Here is a 21,355-nt window from a genome sequence, read left to right on the forward strand (position 1 = left end):
TAATGTTAATTGTCATAATGCGTCTGTATGGGCTTTGGGTTTACAGCATGAAATGCTTTTCAAGCTGCTTATGTATGTGAGTTGCCAGGAATCTTATACTGCTACTTACAAGTAAAGGCATTTACAAGATTTTTGTAATACATAAAAAATAAAACCACTTCTTTTAGGAAAATTAATTCCGTAAGAACTGGAAGTAAAACATTTTTGGTAGTACCTTACTCTTTAAAGCATTTATTTACCTATTAGATTTCACGTAGCATTTTGAAGTTATGTGAAGTAGTCATTCTATGTTTACTCGCCTCATGTCATAAGTAATTCCTAGTTTCTAGGCAGTAACAAACTAAGGCTGTTCTCTGCCTTGTCATTTTTGGAACCTGTCAGTCATGAGCATTCATAATTGTGTTTGTTTTGTTTTATTTTTCTCGCATGACCTAAGGACAATATATTTTTCAAGTTCTTCAAGTATTCTTGCACAACGAGGAAAAAGAAGAAAAGTTTTGGTGAATGAAGAGTTTTTTGCTGCTATAGTGTTTTCCTTGAGAAGTGGGTCTTTGAATGAGGATGACAATGGAAGAGATGAAGAATGAAGCAGAGACCACTTCTATGGTTTCCATGCCTCTCTATGCTGTTATGTACCCTGTCTTTAATGAGGTAAGTGAGATTTTGCTTTAGAATGTAGTAATCCTTTACGCTGGGAAATACGATCACAGTAACAGATTCCTCATCTGGATTGGGAAAGCTTGGTGTCTAACACCATCTTCTTTTACCCTTCTTTTGCAAGCATGGAATTGTATTTGTGGAAAGATTGCTAGTTGTCTTGCCCCTGATCTTTTTTTCTATCTTTTACAGAGGTTTTTCATAAAAATGCGAGGTCCTGCATTCTGTGGCAGGAAGTAATGTACGGTTTAATGTGTTTAAAGAAACAAATTGATAGATTTTAACTTTACTGCTAATGGCTATAATGTAATAAGATATTTGGTTTTTTGCGAGTATCAGGATGCTCTCAAAAGCTTGCAAAATATATCCAGTGGCGTGTTTGATTTTAATGCTTTTATTTTGGGGGAAGTACTCCCTTTGGGATCAAACTTTATGGTGTTGTTTCCTCAAATGAGACCAGTAATTTGAACACCTCTGTCAACTCTCTTTTCCATTATGCTGTGTAAGGAAAGGCATCAGTACTTGACTTGTCTTGTTCTGATAACATTAGACTTGCTAATCATTCTAAACTTTTATTGCAGCTAGAAAGAGTAAATCTATCTGCAGCTCAGACACTGAGAGCAGCTTTTATTAAGGTGAGAAGTAACTTGTATTGGAGAACGATTGTATAAAAGGTTATATATGATGAAGTTAAAAAGTCAGCTGTCTTGTTTCCTTTTGTCTTCATATTTGAAGACTGCATACTTGATCCAATAGTCTAAAAATAAAGTGGAGAGTTGCATGGACTGTGTCAGATGTCTGCAAATATTGAGTAGAAATCGGAATGGTACAAGCATATCGAGCAATTGTAAACAAACAGAATCTTGTCTTGTCCATGTAGTACAAAAGCTTAAATGATAAGTCAGTCCGTGAAGGTAATAAGGTAATAAAGTTAGTATAAATGTGACAAGACTATGTAGAAGAGGTGTTTGTGAGAAAGACTTGTAGCAGACTTCAAAAATGGTTTGCAAAGTATGTGGTAATGGGATTATTTTGTGGGTGAGGGTACGTTCAATATTTATATTTTCATCCAGCAGTAAATGTAAAAAAAATTCTTTTAAATTTTCTATTATATTCCTAAAGAATGAAAATACAGATATACCTTTATACTGTTTTATTTAAGTGGTGATATTTGGAGTTCTTTAAACAAAAATAATTGTAGATGGGAGATATTTTAACATGATCTGTGCAACTAAGTAATACTTCCCTGTTTCTCCACTTAGATTTAAGTGTTCCCAGACATTCTTAAGTCTCAACTAGAGCTCATGCAAGTTAAATGTTTTTGCAACTGCTAAGGAGTGAAGCTGAAGGCAAATAATGTAAAAATATTGGTGGAAATGGTAGTGCTACCTAAGAAAACCCACACACCCTCATTCAACATGGCATAATTTTTTGATAGCAGCACAGGTAGTGTGAATACCTCCAGTGTTAGTCTAGCTTAGCTTTTATTTAGATATAGCATCAATCAAAAGCTTTTTTTCTGGAAAAGCAATTCCAAGATGATGTTTGAGCCTATGACATGATTCATAAGAGATACATTTATAAAATGTCATGTGGAAGATGGAGGAGTAGCACCTGTGTTTGAGTGAATTAAATCTCAGTGGGTACAGTATCATTGTCTCAAAGCTTAGTGTTTATGGAAATATAAAAGAATATAGAATTTAATGAAAAACTTTCTTATTTAAATTGAAATGAGGGGAAAGGCTTATTGGAGAAGTTGTTTATACCAAATCACTGTTGTAATCCGAGAAAAATGGATGTTATAGTGGAAGATGCTCTTCAATGTAATCTGCTAGTTTAAAGCCATTAGACATTTACAGTTTCTAGCAAAGTCCTGCAGTATATGAAACAAGTTACATGAAAATCTGCCTTTGTGCTTTCACTATTCAGGTCTTGCATACTTAAGAATAAAAATTTTCTTTGGCATACAGGCTGAAAAAGAAAATCCAGGTCTTACACAGGACATCATTATGAAAATTCTGGAGAAAAAAAGTGTAGACGTGAACTTCACAGAATCTCTTCTGCGTATGGCAGCTGATGATGTAGAAGGTAACATTTTCTATTATGCTTAGTAAGTGTCTCTTTAATTACACTGTTAACTGAGAACATGCAGTTCTATATGCCTATTTGCAGAAGAGGTTATTTGTTTCTTAATACATTTTTTTCAATATGGTAGAAGAATATTTGTATTTTCTGAATACATCTTCTGGAGAAGTTGACTCTCCCTAAAAAACATACCTGACTAGTAAGAGAGAGAAAATGAATGTTTAGAACTGATTACATGGGTGCATAGTTCACCTTTGCAGTGCTAACAACTAGAAAAAAGCCTGTATTCACCTTCCTTTGCTTTAAATTAAAATAAATAGTTATACTGTCAAAGAAAGGGAGCATATAGTAGGCTTTACATTGTTTCAGTACTGCATTTGATTAGTGTAGTGCCTTTGGTGTCTGTCTGAAATAAAGATGGGCTCTTTTTCCACCTCACAATAATAAAGGGTACTGTTGTACTGTGTTTCTGTTGATGCAGAGTGTATTCTCTGCAGTTTTCTGGTCATGGCTACTTTTATGTTCTTCACCTTCAAATGTAACATGGTGATACTGCTGCACTTTGTGTAGTAGTGTTTTCAGATGTCACTAGAGACTTGAGGAAAAACTAATGGGTTTTTTGAATATGTTCTTCTTGTTAGAATATATGATTGAAAGACCAGAACCAGAATTCCAAGATCTTAATGAAAAAGCACGAGCACTTAAACAAATTCTTAGTAAGATTCCTGATGAGATCAATGACAGAGTGAGGTTTCTTCAGACAATCAAGTAAGTACTGTATTATATATTATTTTCTGCAGATTGAGAGGATAAACTTTTTATTTAAATCTAAATGTTCAAATGCTGTAGAAGATGTTAGCAATACTGTTGCCATTGGAAAGAAGCCAAGTGCTTGCTTATATGTGAGCAGAGTTGAGGACTTCACAAGAGCCCCATGAACTGGTATGAACTGAACTTGCTGATTCCTAGTTTGAATTCCTGTGTCAATGGTTTGGTTCTTTGCATCTGGTCTTGTTACATCCTGTCTGACACTTACTCTGTTGAGATGTGAAGATGTAAAGAAATACTAGAAGGGAGTTAAATTCCAACATTTAAATAGGATAGATTAAGGATATTACAACTATCTTTTTATTGCCAAATAGGGACATCGCGAGTGCAATAAAGGAACTTCTTGACACAGTAAATAATGTCTTCAAGAAATACCAATACCAGAACCGGCGGGTATGTGCAATAACTCTTTTCATAAAATATATTTAATAGTGCAAGAGAAAGCATGTCCTTTTTTGTCAAAGGATGAATAAGAGAGCTAAACTGGTCAATGACTTAATATTTTAACAACAAGATTGTGGTATGGTAGATCTCAGTAGTTTTATGGGAGAGATTTCTCTGTATGTCTTCCAATAAAAAAAAAAGTTTCTATACCTACATAATGTTAGCCACTCTTCTCACTTTAATGTCAAGATTCTGACTGTACCAAACAACGTATAAACTAAGACTCTGCTCCTGGTGTTTTTGTTTCTTAGGCACTTGAGCACCAAAAGAAAGAGTTTGTAAAATACTCCAAAAGTTTCAGTGATACTCTGAAAACCTATTTTAAAGATGGAAAGTAAGTATGCTTTTGTGCTAACCTTTTATGTAATAAAAGGTCTTGCTGAATAACAGGAAAATGAGCTTTTGGGCATAAGTTACCTTCTTCAGGACCTGCCTGATTTTTTTCCCTCATGTGTGTCCTCAATCATGGCTGCTTAGAGCACTTTTATTTCTTTGTAATGCCTTTGAGGAAAGGGAAATCTGTTGAAGACATTACCATACCACACCCATGTGCAGGATCAGCTTTGAACTTCAATATGTGAAGTTAAATTTCATGGCCCTGTGTGGTTTTTCTCAGTATATATACAAGAATAAAAACTTATGAAGGCTTTACTGAATAGAGTAATCTACCTATTTGAAATATCATTTGCAAACACTAAACATCTGTGCAGTGTTTTTTGATTTACATTTTTATTGTCCCTTGTTTGTAGCTCCTTATAGTGCTCTGCAGTATTTGGAGTTACTTGGATGATTAATCTTTCTATATTTGAACATTTTAGCTTCAAACCAAGGCTTTCTTCACGTCTTCACCTTGAGTTTTGAAGTTACTATTCTTATGTATTTCACTGTAGTGGCTCCTTGGGATGATGAGTGTATCCCCCTCAGATTTTGACAGTTCCAGAGTGTTCTATGTGCTACTGTTTTTATTAAAGATGAGAACTTTTATGTCTGGTCTTGTTGAGCTTGGCAAAGACTAAGAGTACTCAGGGGACAGTGCACTATTAAAGCAGAGGGAAGTCTTGAGACCAGCTGTGAATACTGCCTTGCTCCTATCAAAGCATTCTTTTTTCTTTTATTGAAATTGGGACTAAATTTGGTTATGGTACCAAAATGAGAAATTTATACCTTGGTAGCTTTATGATTACTGAACAGATATATAGATAAGTTTCCACATGAACTAGGTCTAAGCAGTCTCAGTTGATTAGAAAACTTAGTTGATTAGAAAGGGTTGTGTGTAGCCCAACCATACTGAAAGAGACCAGTTGGAAAGTGAATCCTATGGTGTGTACTGTGGGAATAAGCTTTAAGTGTGCTTGGTATTACCAGTATTGCAAGAAATCCCACGTAAGGCTTGTATTTCATATCTGTGGAATCAGAAGTAATTTAAATCTGAACTACGTGTTGGGTAAGACCCTGCTCCCACCAGACAGTAATAGCACGAAAGAAAAGTCATGCTAACAAGTGTCTTTACCAAGTTGAACAACTCAGTGATCCCACAACTCTTTCTTAACAAAAAGGTAACTAAAATGTTATTTCCATATGTGTGCATGTTTAGTATTTCCTGAGCAAAACGTTGCAAATTCTGAAATGACATGGGGATGAAGTGCTCAGTTCAAGAAGAACAGGCATTTAATGATCATCTGCTCTGTTCTATATCTTAGTTAACTAAAACCCAAGAACTAAGTGAATGATATGTCAATGGTGATTGAGAGCCAAAGTCTTTAAGTTTCTGCCAATAAATAGTCTTTCTAGGACTGGCTGTGTAAATAAGTCTGTTTGCCAGCAGTGAGCTTCAGGTAGATCACAGTATGGTAAAACATCAATATGCTTCCAATTTGCAAAGCCTGCAATGCTGATGTATTTAGCTGCCTAAACTTAATGCTGTATTTATTGAATGGCATGTTTCTATAAATGTCTGAAGCAATATTTTTCTCTTTACAGGGCAATAAATGTGTTCATAAGTGCCAACCGACTAATTCATCAAACCAACTTGATACTCCAGACCTTCAAAACTGTGGCCTGAAAACTGTATATGTTGAGAGTTGTACTTTTCAATGGTGGATAGGGTACCTTTATATGTAAATTTTAAAGTTTTGACTGTATAAATTATCAGCCCCTCTTGAGGGGCCTAATGCAGGATTTTGAATGGGATTATTGCCATCTTACACCATATTTTTGTAAAACATTGTAGCTTAATCATAATCTCACAATGAAGATTTTGCATCACTTTTTGCTATTATCATTCTTTTCAGAATTATAAGCCAAAAGAATTTACGCCTTAATGTGTCATTATGTAACATTCCTTATAAGAATTGTAAATATTTGGTGTTCTGTTTCTGACATTTTAACTTGAAAGCGGAAAACTGCAAGATTATGTATTTAACAATATTGGTGGCAAATATTCAATAAATAGTTTACATCTGTTAGACTGTCTTTTTGTATGTGAGCAACAATGCATAACTCATCTTTCTAGAACTGCAGAACATTCATTAAATGGAAAAATTAAACTTTTTTGGGTGCTTAGAGCTACTTGCAGTTCAAATCGGTATAAAATGAGGGTTTTTCCTTAAAGCTGAGATTTTTGGCTGTGATCTCATACTAGACCAGAATATCAGAATAATTCTATTAAAATGTCTTTGGCAAAATAGTAAAGAACCCCAGAAGTGAGGTGTGTGCTTTTGCTTTTGATAGAAACTAAATCCCACTTCTTTCTTAATCTTTGGTTGCTGGTGAATTGACAGGTTGTTGTTTTTTTTTACTCTTTGACTACTCTGAGGTTTTGAGCAGAGAATTACTTTAAATATATGCAGATGACTATGCAGCAAAGGGTGAATTGAAATTAAGATAACTGGTTTTTTGTATTGGTATCCTTCTGGGAAAGAGGAGAAGACAGAACTCTTGCAGGAAGCACTAGTGCTGTCTATACTATGCATGCCAGTAAGGCAACTTTTTTTTTTTCAGGGATTGAATTAATATGAGACCTCGTTTGACAAAATTTGTTTATGTAGATGGTTAAGAACTGCTGATGGACAGACTGAAATTTTATCATTGTGATTTCATGGTAATATTTCACAAGTTCTAATGAGTATCTTGCATGCCCCCTTGAAGTGTACCTTGAATTAATTTTGAAATAGAATTGTTACAGATTAAACTTGAGAGTCTTCAGAATATTTCCATGGCCATAACACATTAGGGAAGAATGTGGGGTAGTTTATAATGCTGCACAAGCTGTTGCAGGAGGATCACTTCAGACTGAAAGAGCACAATTGCTACAGAACTATTCCTTGTTGAGGTCTAAATCACAAAGAAAAGGTACAGCCAGACTTCTCTTGCACACTGACCTGGTGCTGTATTGCTCATCTGGGGCAAGTGCCTTATCCAGAGTTTAACAGCTGGGTCTCTGAATTTGGTTATCTGCTTAAATCTTCTAAAAGGGGAAAATGCTGTCTGCAACCCTCCAAAATAGCACTGGGTGTTCTGCTGTGTATCTGTGCGTGGAAATGTTTCCTTGATGGAAAGCACTAACTGTAGTAAAGTATAACAATGTGAAGGAGAATATTATGTAAAAATGAGTTCTTGGGAATGTATGTTGTGAATGTCTTGGTTACATAAAGGTGTAAACAGGTCATGGTCCTGAAAGCTTGCTCTTCAGGCTGTGTTCTGTTTTGACAGTGGTGTTTTGTGTTTACTAGCAAACTGAGCTTAGTAACAGGACAAAGGAGTGCATATGCAATTCATAGTTACAAGTTTTTGTTATTTATTAAAGCTTGACATGCCAAACTGCTGTTACTTGGAAAGTGGCAGAAAAGAAGCAATGTTAGCAGTTACAAAGGAGGCAGCCTGACAAATTTAGAGTAATATTTAATTTGCATGTTTGAATTTTGTAAGTGAAAGGGTTGAGTAGTCTTCCTTGCAGATCATGTTAACTTCCTAAGTCCTAGTACCAAAGGACTTAATAAAAACTAATTAATCTGGGTGACTTTCCTTTCTTCTACCTGAGTTTCTCATACTTCATTTTTCTTGAAAAGAGTGTTTGGTACTTAAGAGACTGCACCAGACATGAATGCTTGAGTTATGCTTTGTGAATTGGACTTGCTTCCAATAAAATTTGGGCAGTTTTTCTCTCTTCATGGATTGAGAGGGACAGTAGCTAGTCTTGGCAGTCCTTATTAGTTGAATGATACGTTTGTCTGCAGGTGTAGTAAAAAAAAAATTAAAATTGATGACTTGGGTCCCAAACAAGATGCTGTGTCATGTCCTGCTAATTGCTTCCTTGAAGTTAAAATCAAAGAAGTTATCAAGAAATGAACTGTTCCTGTTCATTGATTCTTCCTAAAATCTTTATTGGGTAAAAGGTACCAAGTGTAGGGCTAAGCTTCAGGTAGTCTGGCCAGTGTGTTTTGTTTTATTTGTAACGTTATTGTGATTTCTTTCTGTTACCCTTAAAAGTAATGGGAAATTATTCATTGTATTCAATGTCTGGTAATGGGAAAACTTGAAAACAGATGTCTTCAGGTCGCACTCTTCTGTTGTGTGCGGTGAATCCATATCTAGTCGTCTTACAAACTATTTTCCACTGAGTATGAGCTGGGGTATATGTCTGTCGAATTTTATTGTGGTTTTGCACTTTCTTATTCAAGTTACCTGGGTAGCTAAAAATAAGTTTCCTGTGAAGATTTCTAATACAGCAGTTAGTGTTGCGAAATGCTATTAGAAAATTTCTGCTGTGAATGTGGGTTATAACTGATATGATGTTAACATACAGAAAAGCAATCAAAATAAAACTTTGTATATTTGTTAATGAAGCAAAGAAATGTCTTAATCACTTGTTTTATCTTCCTCAGCCTAAAAAAAAAGAAAAGCTTAGATTGACTTATTTCTGTTTAGAAAATTGTCTTTATACTGATAACTTTTGTTTAAAAGTGCCCCAAGTGCCCACCATAAGATAAACTTTATCTTGAATTGATATAAATTGGTAAGTATGACATTGTGTTCTGGTTCAGAAACAGCGTTCTGGTGTCAGAACTTCATTTATCCAGACAGTAAGATGAGACAGCATCCGTCTTGATTAAGCATTATCTTTTCCCATGATCTTACCTAGATTACGACAGAAGTGTTCCTTGCAATGTTCTTTCTGGGTCTCTCGCTGTATGTCGAGGGAAGACATGCCTTGTTGATTCTGCAGGTGTTACCTGATCTCTTATTTTACAAAAAGGCTGTATATGCTTCTCTGAATTGGGTAGGAATGAAAAGAAGGTTATCTAGACAAGCTTGCCACAAATCTAGGTTTTAGGTTATTCCATTATGAAAGATAAATGTAATTTAATGTGTGCAATACTAATAACTGGATTTGGCACAGCAGTGCTCATTGCTTACCTTTGGAGTAGGCACTGGCTGTTCTACTTGGGAATATTTCTTTGCTGTGCTCAGCCTGACTCATCTTCCCCCAGTGTCTTCTGAAAAAGCGATTGCAGGCAGTTTCTACTTGTGAACTGTGGAAACTCTTTGAGCTTTGTGTAATGATTCAGTGCATTTGTTCACTTCCTCATTTTTCCACGCCACTGTTTTGGTTTTCCTGATGCTCTTCTGGGCAGATCTTGCTTTCAAGAGACCAGTAGGAAATGTTTCAGCAACAGAACCCCTTCCTGGCAGCAACCTTAGTGCTAAAAAACAGGACTCCTGTTCCTAAAAAGATGCTCCTGGGGCATCAAGTTTGGCTTTCTGTTGCGAAAGTTAAGAAGTGTTATATATTGTTGGTCATAAAACTGTCAAGTTCTGTTTTGAAGCCAGCTTCTATGTCCTCATTCCTCTTGTTAGATGTCATTTTAAAATAGTCTGAAAGAAAAAAGTCCCTTCAGATATTGAAGTTTAATATGCTGCATAGTTTTAATTTATGTTGAAGAATTCACTAACGTTGTCCACAACCAATTGTTCTTTTTCTCTTTTCTTCACTTAGTCTTGGGATGAATCTTAGTCTTCACTTTTTAAAGAGATACAATCCTTAGTTTTTGGACCTCTAAGAAGAGTTAGAGGTACAGGCGATGCTGAACTTGCTCCTTTGAGGCTGAGATAAGAGGTTACTTTTTCCGTGTGCTTGGAGTGCGAACTTGAATTTTGCAACAAAAATCATTGGAGACGATGTCTTTGAGGTGGTGGAGGAGGGTGCGGCTCACTTGGAGATTTATGTGGAGGTGATGTCCCATGGTTGTGATTTTGTAGACACAGTACTTGATTTCTGAGACAACGCAAAATGCTTCTGCCTAGGGACAACGCATAGCAGTACTTGCAAGATGACAAAGCATCTTCTCCCTAAGCTCTTATTTTGATTTCTTCCTTACTAAGTGTATTCAAGAAGGAAATGGAATTACAGCACTAAGTAACACATTATTGGTGACAAGGTAAGCAAATAGATTTTCAGTTTTTTTCAGTGTGCTGATTTCTAATGCACACTCAGATCTGGTATATGAATGTTTGTGAATTAGTATTTGGTATCAAAGTCAAGGGGTAATTGTACCAAATAAATATAATGATTTTAGAGAATATGTTGTAGTATTTCACTAAACTAAAAAGTTTAAAACCCTTGTATCTAAATTAGACATCTTTGACATTTTATTATTTCATAATTGTAACTACTAGACTTTTCATGGTAGGTAATAGCTTTTTTGTTCCCCAAAGCTGCATTAGTCTCCAAGGACAAGTGATGGGTGAAGTAGAAGCCTGAGTGCCTGTAGTTTTAAAATAAAGAGAATCGAGTATGAGCTGTAAGTATAATTCACTTAAACTCCCTTTTTGCTGCTGGCTATCTAACCTCTGATGGAGCCCCGGTGAAACATGCTGTGGTGGAATTTGAAAGCAGACTGAGTTATAACCTTTAAGAAAATGCAGGACACTTTCATGGTAAGCGAATTTTCCAATTAAAATGTTAATTGGAAGGATTTTGCCTTGCTTATTGACAAAAACGTGGTAACCATTTTTCACTGCTGTTTGCCTAGCCATGTGGTATTAATAATTTTGTGTGATCTTCTACGTCTGCTTAAGGAGTGACAAACAGGACTTTCTTAAGTGGTTTGGAATGGGAGGTCAGAAATTTCTATCAAGGATGTGATGCAGTGAGGATAATAAATATTGCTGATGAAGGGTAAGAAGCAAAACTCAGTCCTAAGCTTCCACTGAATCTAGATGGTCTCTGCAGCAGCTACAGTTAAGTACAATTCCCATGTGTGCAACACTGCAGCTGTAAACAAACTGTGATCATTTAACCTAGCAGCGGTATTTAGGGGCTGTGCTGCTCATCAGTCTGCTCACAGTCAAATTTAACGCAGGTTGCTCTGAAGCCTCACAGAGCATTTGTTGCTGCAGACAATGGTGGGGGAAGATCTTATCTTTGTGTGATAAGAATTACAAAGTTCAAGCGGCAAAGGAAAATATAATTGGAGCTGACTTCCATCTTTTACATGGTTGTAAATTTCAAAACTAAAGCAAACATTTAACAGTAAAAGCTTGTGCAAGTTGGTATTTTCTATCAGAAATGCCTGGGCTGCTCTTTTCAAAGAGAAAACAAGTGTCTGCATTGCCAAGACACAAAATCTAAATATGCTCTTTATCCTTTCAGCATAAGGAGAGACCTCTTTACTATAAAATACAAGAAATAACTGATGATGATGCCGAAGTTAGTGAAGTTCAACCTGTTGACCTCTTTCTGTCTAGAGCTTTTTCTCATGAGCATGCAATAGCCCTGCTGTAATTCTCTGCCAATATAAGGAAGCACCTTGCATTAGCAGAGTAATGCATAAGAAAAATACAGCTGAGGTGCAAAAAAACCCTGTTGTAACCATGTCTGTTAGACACAAATTAAACAGCAAGGCTGATGCAGTGGAATAATTGGAGATCAAACCTGCTGTTTGGCCAATTCTCATTTACTGAGGTGTCAAGTGTGATGTTTGACCTTGTACCAGTGCTTTGTCTGCAAGGATGCTGAGCCCAGTGGGACACACTCCATGTTCTGCTGCTGCCTTCACTGGGGGAGGAAACCAGCAGCCCCCCCAGGCTGAGCTGATGTTTTTATTTACCCAATTCTTCAGTCAATGAGCAGCCAGCACATCTTCCTCCACATAATATATATTGCAATTCTAAAATGTAGAAAGAAGCAGATGCAAGCCTTCCTGACTGTTTATTGAATAATTTTGATACAAAATCATTCTGTATTTCTACAGGCCGTGAATGTGTGTTGGTATAGCTGCTGGGTTAAGAGCAAGCACCAGCGCTCTCTGGGTCTAGGGTTGAGGGTTGGTGCAGTAGAGAGGGCACTTGGGTCCCTGCTCTGCCCGTAGGCAACAGCTTTAGCTCAGGGGCATAACTTTCAGCACGGACTTTTTATTTGTTTCCAGACTCTTCTGCTGCTGTAGCCTTCGAGGCTGCTTAAAATGGATGGAGTTCATTTGTACAAGGTACACCTACACGCTGCCATTTATTTTCATAGCCGCAGTCACTGGGCTTTGTTGTGTGTGTTCAGACTGAGCTCCAATTTCAGTTCTTCTCCAAGCTATTAGTCACTGTCCTTCGAGCCTAACTTTAGGACCAAGTGGAAAAGTTCATCATCAAAAAAGCCTGAAGTAAATGGATTTTACTAGGGGGAATGATCCAGCTGCAAACTACTGTAGCTTCTGTTCCTCTAGATAGTCAGAGTCTCTGAATCAAATACCTGGAACTAAATTTTAGGAGTTGGCAGCTTTGTGGGTTTTCTGACTCCTTAAAAGCTGATTCAAAACCTGTACTTTTTACTACTTGTGTGCCTTGCAGACAAAGCTTCTCATCACTACTATATTTCCAAAAAGCTATTTGAAGGAGAACAATGTGATAGAAATGAATGAGAAACTTGGCCTTTACATTTGTTTTCTTGACCTCTAAAAATTATCTGAAGTAGTGACTGCAAGTCTTGTGGGTTTTTTGGGGAGGGAGTCAGAGGATGACAATTTTGAGTTAGTTGTAACTTTAAATAATGTCTAAAGGTGTTTCTATCTAAATTCATAAATGTGCAGCTACTTGCTACAGCAGAAGGTGGATAAGATTTTTAGTTATATATACTACATGTGCTTACTTGGGATTACACTGGTTCCCTTCTAATTGCGTTTTACTGTAATGTTGGTAGAGTTTATATGGTATACATATTGTAGACTACAGTGTATTAGCATAGTTTAAGGTATAGAGACTTAACATGTTTTGTATGGTTATGTCCAGGATCAATTGCAAGGCTGTCTCTGCTTTGCTGCAGTGATCTCTCCTTCCCCTGAAGCAGAGGAGTTGTAAAAGCTGCTGCGTAGCTCAGCTGAATTAGCAACAGAAATGATAGAGGTAATTTTGCATTTCATCCGTGAGCTGTTAGATTTCAAAAAGCCAACACACAATCAACATCTCTCACAGATGACATGCCTGAAATTCTGTCTTTCAGTCACTGCAGTAAAAGGCTTCCTGCCAATACATCTTGGTGAAAGAACTTGAAGTTAGACGAAAGAATTCATGCTATTGGGAATGAAACTTGAAAACTAGAAAGACAATGTTTGAAATTCCATAATTAAGTATTAAAAAAAGGACTGAAGTTTTCCTTACAGAAAGTGTGACACTGCAACGTTATTCCTGAGAGCCACCTTTGTTAGTATTGAAATATTTCCAGACTTTGGCAGAGTTGGAAACCTCTTTCTGTAGGAAAGTGTTGGTGTGTAGGGAAACACAACTATAACTCCTGCCATTATTTCCTTACAGCCTAGCTGAGACATAGTGTTGGTATGCCTGTAGTTAATAAAGCTGTATCTTTAGTTTGCAAACACTATACTAATGTATACCCAACATATATCAACTTTTTCCCAAAGTGTAGAACATCGCTCAATAAGTAATTCTAAGTTGAAAATCAAATCCGGTATCATTTGCAGGTTTATCGAGGATTCAGTTTCCTTTTTTCCATGGATCACTGTTGTTAGAGAGCCAGTTCATTTATTGTGAAAAATCCCTCCTTTGTGCTACAATATTCAGTACTCAACTCTGAATTGCCATCAGTGTGGCACTTAATAAAGGGAATTTATATTCATTTTATGTATTTTAACTAGCCACTGAACACCTAATCCCCATTCCTAACTCTTATCAATGATAAAAATGAAACTTTTTTCTTGAAACTACCAGAAAATTTGTAGCACTATGAGATTTATTTCCCGTTTTAAGTACATGAGGTCAGATCTTATGTTGCATGTGACACAAATGGAAATGTCTGCTGTGAATTGTCAGCCCAGCTTGAATTGATTGATGGCTGTTCTGGTGTGGTAAGTAATAGCTGGGATGGAGCCTGGAAGAAAAGGGACGGGGGGCCATGTGTTTCTAGTCTATACTGGATTCATGTATGCATTTGTCTCATTTTTTTATGTATTTCTGCTGTGTGGCTGGCATAAGCAGTCCCTTTTCCTTAAAAGCGGTGGATCAGTTGTTTCGTCTGTAGTTTCAGTGCAGTTTTGACACCAGAGCAAATGGCAGAGAACAAGGGGTGGCCTTGTCTTGAAGGGTGACTAGTTCCCACCATCCCAACCTTTGCCTGACCTCTGTTGACATGCTTAATTTCTCTGTGCCTCAGTTCCCTGTTCATTATTTAAGGTGTACTCACAATGTGGCCCTGATCTCAGCTACATTACTGTAATAATAATAAAATTTCCCAAGCATAAAGGAAAGATTTGCAAGCCAATGAGTCTGTCACATTTTAGAGTGCTGCATAGTCTTTAGAGTGAGAAACATTTTAATGCAAGCAAAAGCAAATCACTTACATTCAAAAGCTAGATGGTATCCTATAAATATTTTAGAATTGAGGTAAAATAAATAAGTATCTTTCAGCTAAAGTGTTCAGACAATTTTCTGCATGGATTATATTGCTACAAGAAAATCAGAGAAGCAAATACTGGGGAAGAATTGTCATAATTTGTAGAAAATGATTGTGTGGAAGGCAAACATCTTTACTGTCTCATTTAAATGTGTACTGCATGTTTTCTTCTCAGAGCAGGAAAATACTAAGGTATCCTAAGTGGCTCATTTTCCACTGTGGTACCTGCAGAGGTGCCAGGAGGACCTGATCTATGCATCCCTGGTGCTCTGTGAGCCATGATGTTATTTGGACATCTTGCAGACAACCTACTGCTACTGCCCATGTGCCCTCCTTCTCCCAGCTTCAAGTGGTGGCATCAATAAGTACCCTAACACACATCCTCCAAGACGATGCTGGCTGAGATGTCTGCTTCATTCTGGATAAAAGGCTTCTGGGGCTGCTGTATAATGTGCTGGTTCCCTTTTGCCAAAATGAGGAATAGGAACAGAAAATAGGGTCTTGCCCACCCTCCCTATATGCTCATATAGGTTTTATTTATGTCATCGATAAAATTTCTGAGCTTCCTCTTTTTCTAAAGATCAAGAGCTTGATCAGAATGTCTTATTTAGCATTTTTTCTGTTTTAAGAATATAGTAGGATTTCTTTATCTTTATGAAAAATTATTCCTAAGTGGTCTTTATTTAAAACTGCTTCCAGAAATACAGCATTATTTATCATATTGTAATACTGAAAGTTGTCAGTTCAGAATGAGGTCTTGTTATGCTTCATTTTGTGCGGAGATACGAGACAAGTTAGGGGTGAAAGAGCTTGGAGTTCAAAACAGTGTGACTCACAGAAAAGGAAAGGAAAGAGCTTTGCCAAAGATCACTGGCGTAATAGAAGCAGAAATGAGCTTTCCTTTTCCTCAGCCTTTTGTCCCAACTATTGAATGATGTCACTTCTTTCTAGTCCAACTTGCCTCTGTGAGGAGGAAGAGTCCTATTGTTTGATTTCAGTGACAAAGACTGTTAGGACAGAATGTAACAGAAAAGTCACACAAAAGTAATAGAATTTGCAGTATCACATTTAAAAATAAATTAAAAAAAAATTCCTTGATGTAAGGTGGTGGCGGTGGGAAACAGGCTGACCTTTAACTTCAAGCTGTGGTCCGGTCACGCACTCTACCTCTTCCTAATCCTTGGTTAGCATTGCATGGTGATACCAGGGTTAAAACAGTGGAGAGCAGGGAAATTGGTTGTGCTAAAACAACATAGGTTATCTTTTGCTTCAGAGGCTATTCACAGGAGATGGCAGCAGCTCTGCTCTACGAATAAATTTTAAAAGTTCATTTTAAAATTACATTTTTGTAATTTAGACAAGTTGACCAAAGAAATATGGAGCGGAAAAAGAGCAAAGTGAGAGGAAGATGGTGGTGTCAGAAGGGATAGAAGAAAATGTTTTTGCGTTGAGCACCCTTGTCAGTTAGACTAATGGACCCAGTTCTGAAGATGTTCTGGCACATACTGTCTTTGTGGTTATACACGTGCTACAGTACGCCAAGTTCTTCGGTTTTGCCTAACCAAGGCTTTAATACTGTCTATTGAAAATAACAAAATGCAACTGCGGTGCGTATCTTGGGAAATCATTGCCCTAATTCTTTTCTGATGTAGTATGCACCTTGTAACCAACAATCAGTGGTTTTTTTCCTTTACTACAGAGTAACACTTCTAAGCAGCCTGACCACTGGTAGACCTGAAGAGGCCATTTTGCGAGTCTCATGCTGGAAATGAGACAGATTTATTTTTTTCCTGTTTCAGTGAGTCTGGGCAGATTGGTTACACACAGAACATCTCAGGGGTATATCCTGAGTGAAGAATGATTGTGGTTACCGGTGTGAGAGCCATGAGAAAGCATCCCATGATTACTGAAAGAGGAAAAGATGAAGCATCTCCAACACTTTTAGAGTCAGGCAAGTATATTATAATTATAACGGACTGTGGCAAGATGACCTGGAGAAGCACGTGTATGGTTCTGGCTACCTCAGTTCACAGAGATTGCCTTGAATGGGAACAGAACCAGAGGAGTGCAGTTAAGGAGATCAAGGGAATTGATTAATCTTTTTGTGAAGAGAGATTAAGGGTTTGGCTTGTTCAAAATCTAATCAAGGTCAGAAGAGATATTACGAATCTTTACATAAATATTTGGGATAGATAAAGAGAATTGTTTCAGCTAGAAGCTGATACTGTTACAATTGAATTATTACGACTGCATGATGACTACAGTTGTGTTAGCAACTAAAAGTGGGGTTTCCTCCTTATTTGTGGAAGAAGTTGTGTTCTTCTGAACACTGTAAGAAAAAAGAACCTAAATGGCCTTAAGGTGGAATCTGAGTTGGAAGACATTGTGTAACTGAGCAGGAGAGTTTTTGGGGACAGGAAATTAGATAAAGTCTATAAATACCTGAGGCTTATCTGTATGTGAGGGAAGAGGGTTAAAGGCTGTTGAGTGACAGCTTTCTAAACAAATATTTTCACTGTAGCCATCGCATGCTTCTGCTGGTCACTGGTAGGGGCCAGGAATTCTCTTTCCTCCTTCCTTCAATAGTGTAATTTCTTTCTATTTATTTTTATTACTGGTTTGCATGTGTGTGGCAGGGGAGTGTCTAGGCTTTTTACACTCCCTAACTGAATAACTTGGCTGTAGCCTGCTAGAGGCAGTGCTGGTGATCTCCTACTGAAACAGACACTTAAGCTCCTGGGTAGTGTAAACTTGTGTACATGTATATGATATACTACAGGGGTGTAAGACAACAGCAATTTCCGGTATCATTCTACAGAGGTCTTGTAAATTTTAAATTGCTTGGAAAGGGGTTGTGACCTGGAGCGTGTGGTAGTATATTGAGTAGATGTACTGAAGCTGTATTCTTGTGTAAAGCTAAGTGAGCTTCTTCAACCACAAAACTCTTTTGGAATAAAAGTCATTGGACTGATGGAAACTAGCTGTAAAAGAGGATCAGAGTTTGTACTTAACAGAATAAAAGTGTGTTTATGGGGAGGAATAATTAAGATTCTTTTGCAAGTGCTGAGCTAAGTAAAGTTTTACCCTTTTAAAAAGAAGTTATGTTTAGAAATTTAATTCTTAGATATTCATTTTTTTAAGTCTTAAATAATTTCTAAGAGAAGAAAACTCAGGACTTGGCTTGAAGGCTTTTTATACATCATGATGAGAAAAAAGATTTTGTTTTGTTTCCTTTTGAATTCAGATTTGAACTACAAAGACACAATGCAAGTTATTCTGTCTCTGCTCTTACTGTCCTGCTGCCAAAGCATTCAGTATGGATTGCTTATACCCCGATTTCCCAAGGTGCTATTTACATTTCATAAAGCAGAGGTCCTCATTCTCATGAGTGAAATAAGTTATTCTTCAAATAGATCACTTGTAGTCTAGACTATCATTCTAATGTAAAATATAGACTAGTAGAAAGAGCAATAAGAAAATACTTCTAGAATTGACACAAGAATTAGTTGTGATTTTTTTTGCACAAGTATTATGAAGCTGAATTTAACTTTATTTCTCATATTTTTATTTGACATAAAAATGAAAGTCTGCATTTACCTGTATTAACAGGAATTTGTCAGGAAGAGATGGGATTGTATTCCTAACTTCATTCCCCACTCCCTTTCCCTTACACCCTGCCCAAATTAAATACATGGTTCTTGCTAGTGAAGGACAACTGAAGAAATCGAGGTAAAACGTGTGCTGTAAGATAATTGCTTATGAGATTACTAAAAAGATTCAGAAGCTTCCAGCCAATTTCACCAGATCAGATTGAGTCCAGCAACCAAAAATTGTTACCATCCAACAGCTTTTCAATAGATCACCTGAAATACGGTTGTGGTCTCAGGTGTCCAAAGCTCAAAAAAACCCCAACCAACCACTCACTAGAACTGGCATTAATTTACGCTTTTTGGAGTTTCAGTAGGGTGAGTGTCCCACAGAGAAGGCAATACCACTGTATTCCCCCAGGGCATTGAAAAGTACTGGAATTGCCTTTTTTGAGCTCAACAGAATGTGTGAAATTCACTCCTGTCATTACAGTTGTAGATTATAGCAAGTGGTGGCATATATGCTTCATCCCTTACAGTGGAATAAACATCCCTGAATGTCAGGGAAGTCTCTAGAACTATCAATTCTGTCTAAAGTTCAAAATACATATGTGCCTCTTTTTTTCCCACGTAGTGATCTCACTGCATCATTATAGCATGTTGCCATAGTCATTCAATATTTAGGGTGAGATCAGGACTGGTCTTCTAAGTCTTTTGTGTCAGCTTCAGAGCTCTCTCTATATATTTAAAGACAAGGCTGACAAGAATGATTTGAATGTTTTATTTTGTGCTGATAATTTAAAGATTACAAAGATGGTAGCAATCAAGATATTTTGGGATCTTTAAGAACCGCTGGCATGGATGTAATTTTGAATAAAGCTGGTTTAGCTCCTTGGTAAATACAATTTTAGATTTATGTGCAACAGAAGACATGGTGTAGTTATTTTCTTGCCCTTTTAGAGTCTCCAGAGCGAAAGGGGTCAACTGAGAAGAGATTAGAGCAGGTGCCTGTAGCAATCATCCATGCTACTACCAGTTCTTAGCAATGATAACCAGTAACCGCTACATGGAAGTTTCTGTATAATCCATTTTGTTAGAGGGCTATGTAAATTGGTGAATTATGGATTATTTATCTTTGTGGTGGCTCTTCTATAGCTGTTGTTTTTGCCAGTAAACAGGTTTGCTTCTGTAACCCAAATTCCAGCAAGAACTTTTCTTGGTACAGACTGTACTGGAGTGCCTGTACATATAAAGCTTATGATCAGCATGAAGCAATTCTGGCAGTTGGAGATACTAATGTTTGGACACTCATTAGCACTTTAAACATAATGCCATAATTATATTTTGATAAAAATTCCAGAATAACTTTTAATTCAGTTTAAGATGGAAAATATCTCACTGAGTGAATAAGAAGCAGCCTCCTTATTCTTCCTGTCATAATCTTTTTCAGTGGTTTCCTGTAAACCTAGAGTTTTTTGGTAAGTCTTTCTAGGCTGAGGGAGGTTGTGATGGCATTCATATCACAGGTAATATATTCATATTATATCTTAGGGGTGGGAAAATGGGGTGGGAAAAATGTAGTCAGGTGAAAGGACAGAACTGGCACAAGAATAAATATAAATTGGCTTTGAATGATTTAGGTATGCAGTTGTCATTAGGGCAGCTATTTTTAATACAGCTGTCTAGTGGGAACTGTAAGAAGAAAATGCAAACTATCAAATAACAAGAAAATATCTAATTGGCATTACTGCATTTGAGTGAGAGTTTATTAAATTTCTGCAAAGACTTTGTAATATATTGCTCACAGCATCACAGGCTTCACCCACCAGCTGAGGAGGTTTGTTTTAGTGCTGTGCCTATGCATGACCTGAATGAAATGCAAAGGTAGGAAGGAAATATATCACTGAAACATAAGATGATGGAAATTACAGGAGGAAAAAAAAAACCTCTCATGAGATTTAGTCCATGTCCCTTGACAGCATAGAACATGAATTCAGTCTTACTTTTAGAGCTTTATCTAACATTCAGGATAAATTACCCTCATCCTAGCTGCATACTATTCCTCACATTCATAATCATTGTACTACACTAAACAGTTTTTTCTATTTGCGTTGGCTGCCTTCAATGACTCTCACACTTTGTCACCCCCTTATTTGTCACATACCCAAGCTGTACAAGTTTAGGTCTTTCAATCTCTCCTCATAAGAAAATGCCCTTGTCTCATTAAGGAAAACAGCCACAGCAGTGATACTGAACTGAGCAGAGCTGCCAGATAGGGGCTGTTAATAAGATGGGATCTCCATGTTGCAGTTGGTGCAACTACCTTGATGAATGTCCTGATCTGAAATTTCAAGGTTGACAGAATTTTATTTTATTTTTTCTTTCCCCATCCTCAAGTCAGGTCTGTCTTTGGCAGGTACGAGTTATTTTCTTCACTGCTCTGGTTTTCCTGTTCGAATGATCAGCTAGCTCTTAAGAGGAAGGCTGCAAATTTATTTTTTCATGAACGATCAAATGATCTTCTCCCCCTCAGAATTTCACATTATTGCAGTGAGCGGTTCTGACTGCTGGAGTACATCCAGATTCAGTCCTTTCCTTAGGATGCGAGAGCTGTTGTTCATCTTGTGTATTGTAAGATAACTTTGGGGGCCAGATTCCTGTGCAGTGAAAGTCCCAGCCCACGGTGGCTGCGCTGGTGCGTGCCTGCCAGGAGTCTGCTCCTTGGAGAAAGTTTTGCTGAGCATCTGGATGCTGCTGAAAAAAACATTTCTAATGGAGTAAGACATTGTCAAACAGGTGAAAATCAAATGCTGTGCTTTTAAAACCAGATTTAGCATTGCAGTTTTCAGAGCAATATCTG

The 21,355-nt window shown here is 37.1% G+C and overlaps 1 protein-coding gene across 1 annotated transcript; it reads left to right on the top strand.

Annotated features, from left to right (window-relative positions):
- Positions 1-428: 428 nt before the first annotated feature.
- Positions 429-6,475, top strand: PDCD10 (programmed cell death 10). The gene is made up of 7 exons (XM_010190513.1): positions 429-651; positions 1,239-1,292; positions 2,628-2,745; positions 3,384-3,510; positions 3,885-3,963; positions 4,266-4,348; positions 5,995-6,475. The coding sequence occupies exons 1-7, from the start codon at positions 556-558 to the stop codon at positions 6,074-6,076; spliced, it is 639 nt and encodes a 212-aa protein (XP_010188815.1). The 5' UTR covers positions 429-555; the 3' UTR covers positions 6,077-6,475.
- The last annotated feature ends 14,880 nt before the right edge of the window (positions 6,476-21,355 follow it).

Source organism: Mesitornis unicolor, unplaced genomic scaffold, assembly GCF_000695765.1.
Source record: "Mesitornis unicolor isolate BGI_N332 unplaced genomic scaffold, ASM69576v1 scaffold20538, whole genome shotgun sequence".
Classification (NCBI taxonomy): domain Eukaryota; kingdom Metazoa; phylum Chordata; class Aves; order Mesitornithiformes; family Mesitornithidae; genus Mesitornis; species Mesitornis unicolor.

What these genes read in the sequence shown, in the direction of transcription:
- PDCD10 (XM_010190513.1), top strand. Translation starts at nt 556, where the DNA reads ATGAGGATGACAATGGAAGAGATGAAGAATGAAGCAGAGACCACTTCT. An exon ending in TGTACCCTGTCTTTAATGAG is followed by an intron (nt 652 to 1,238) that starts GTAAGTGAGATT and finishes CTTTTATTGCAG; the next exon opens with CTAGAAAGAGTAAATCTATC. An exon ending in TGAGAGCAGCTTTTATTAAG is followed by an intron (nt 1,293 to 2,627) that starts GTGAGAAGTAAC and finishes TTTGGCATACAG; the next exon opens with GCTGAAAAAGAAAATCCAGG.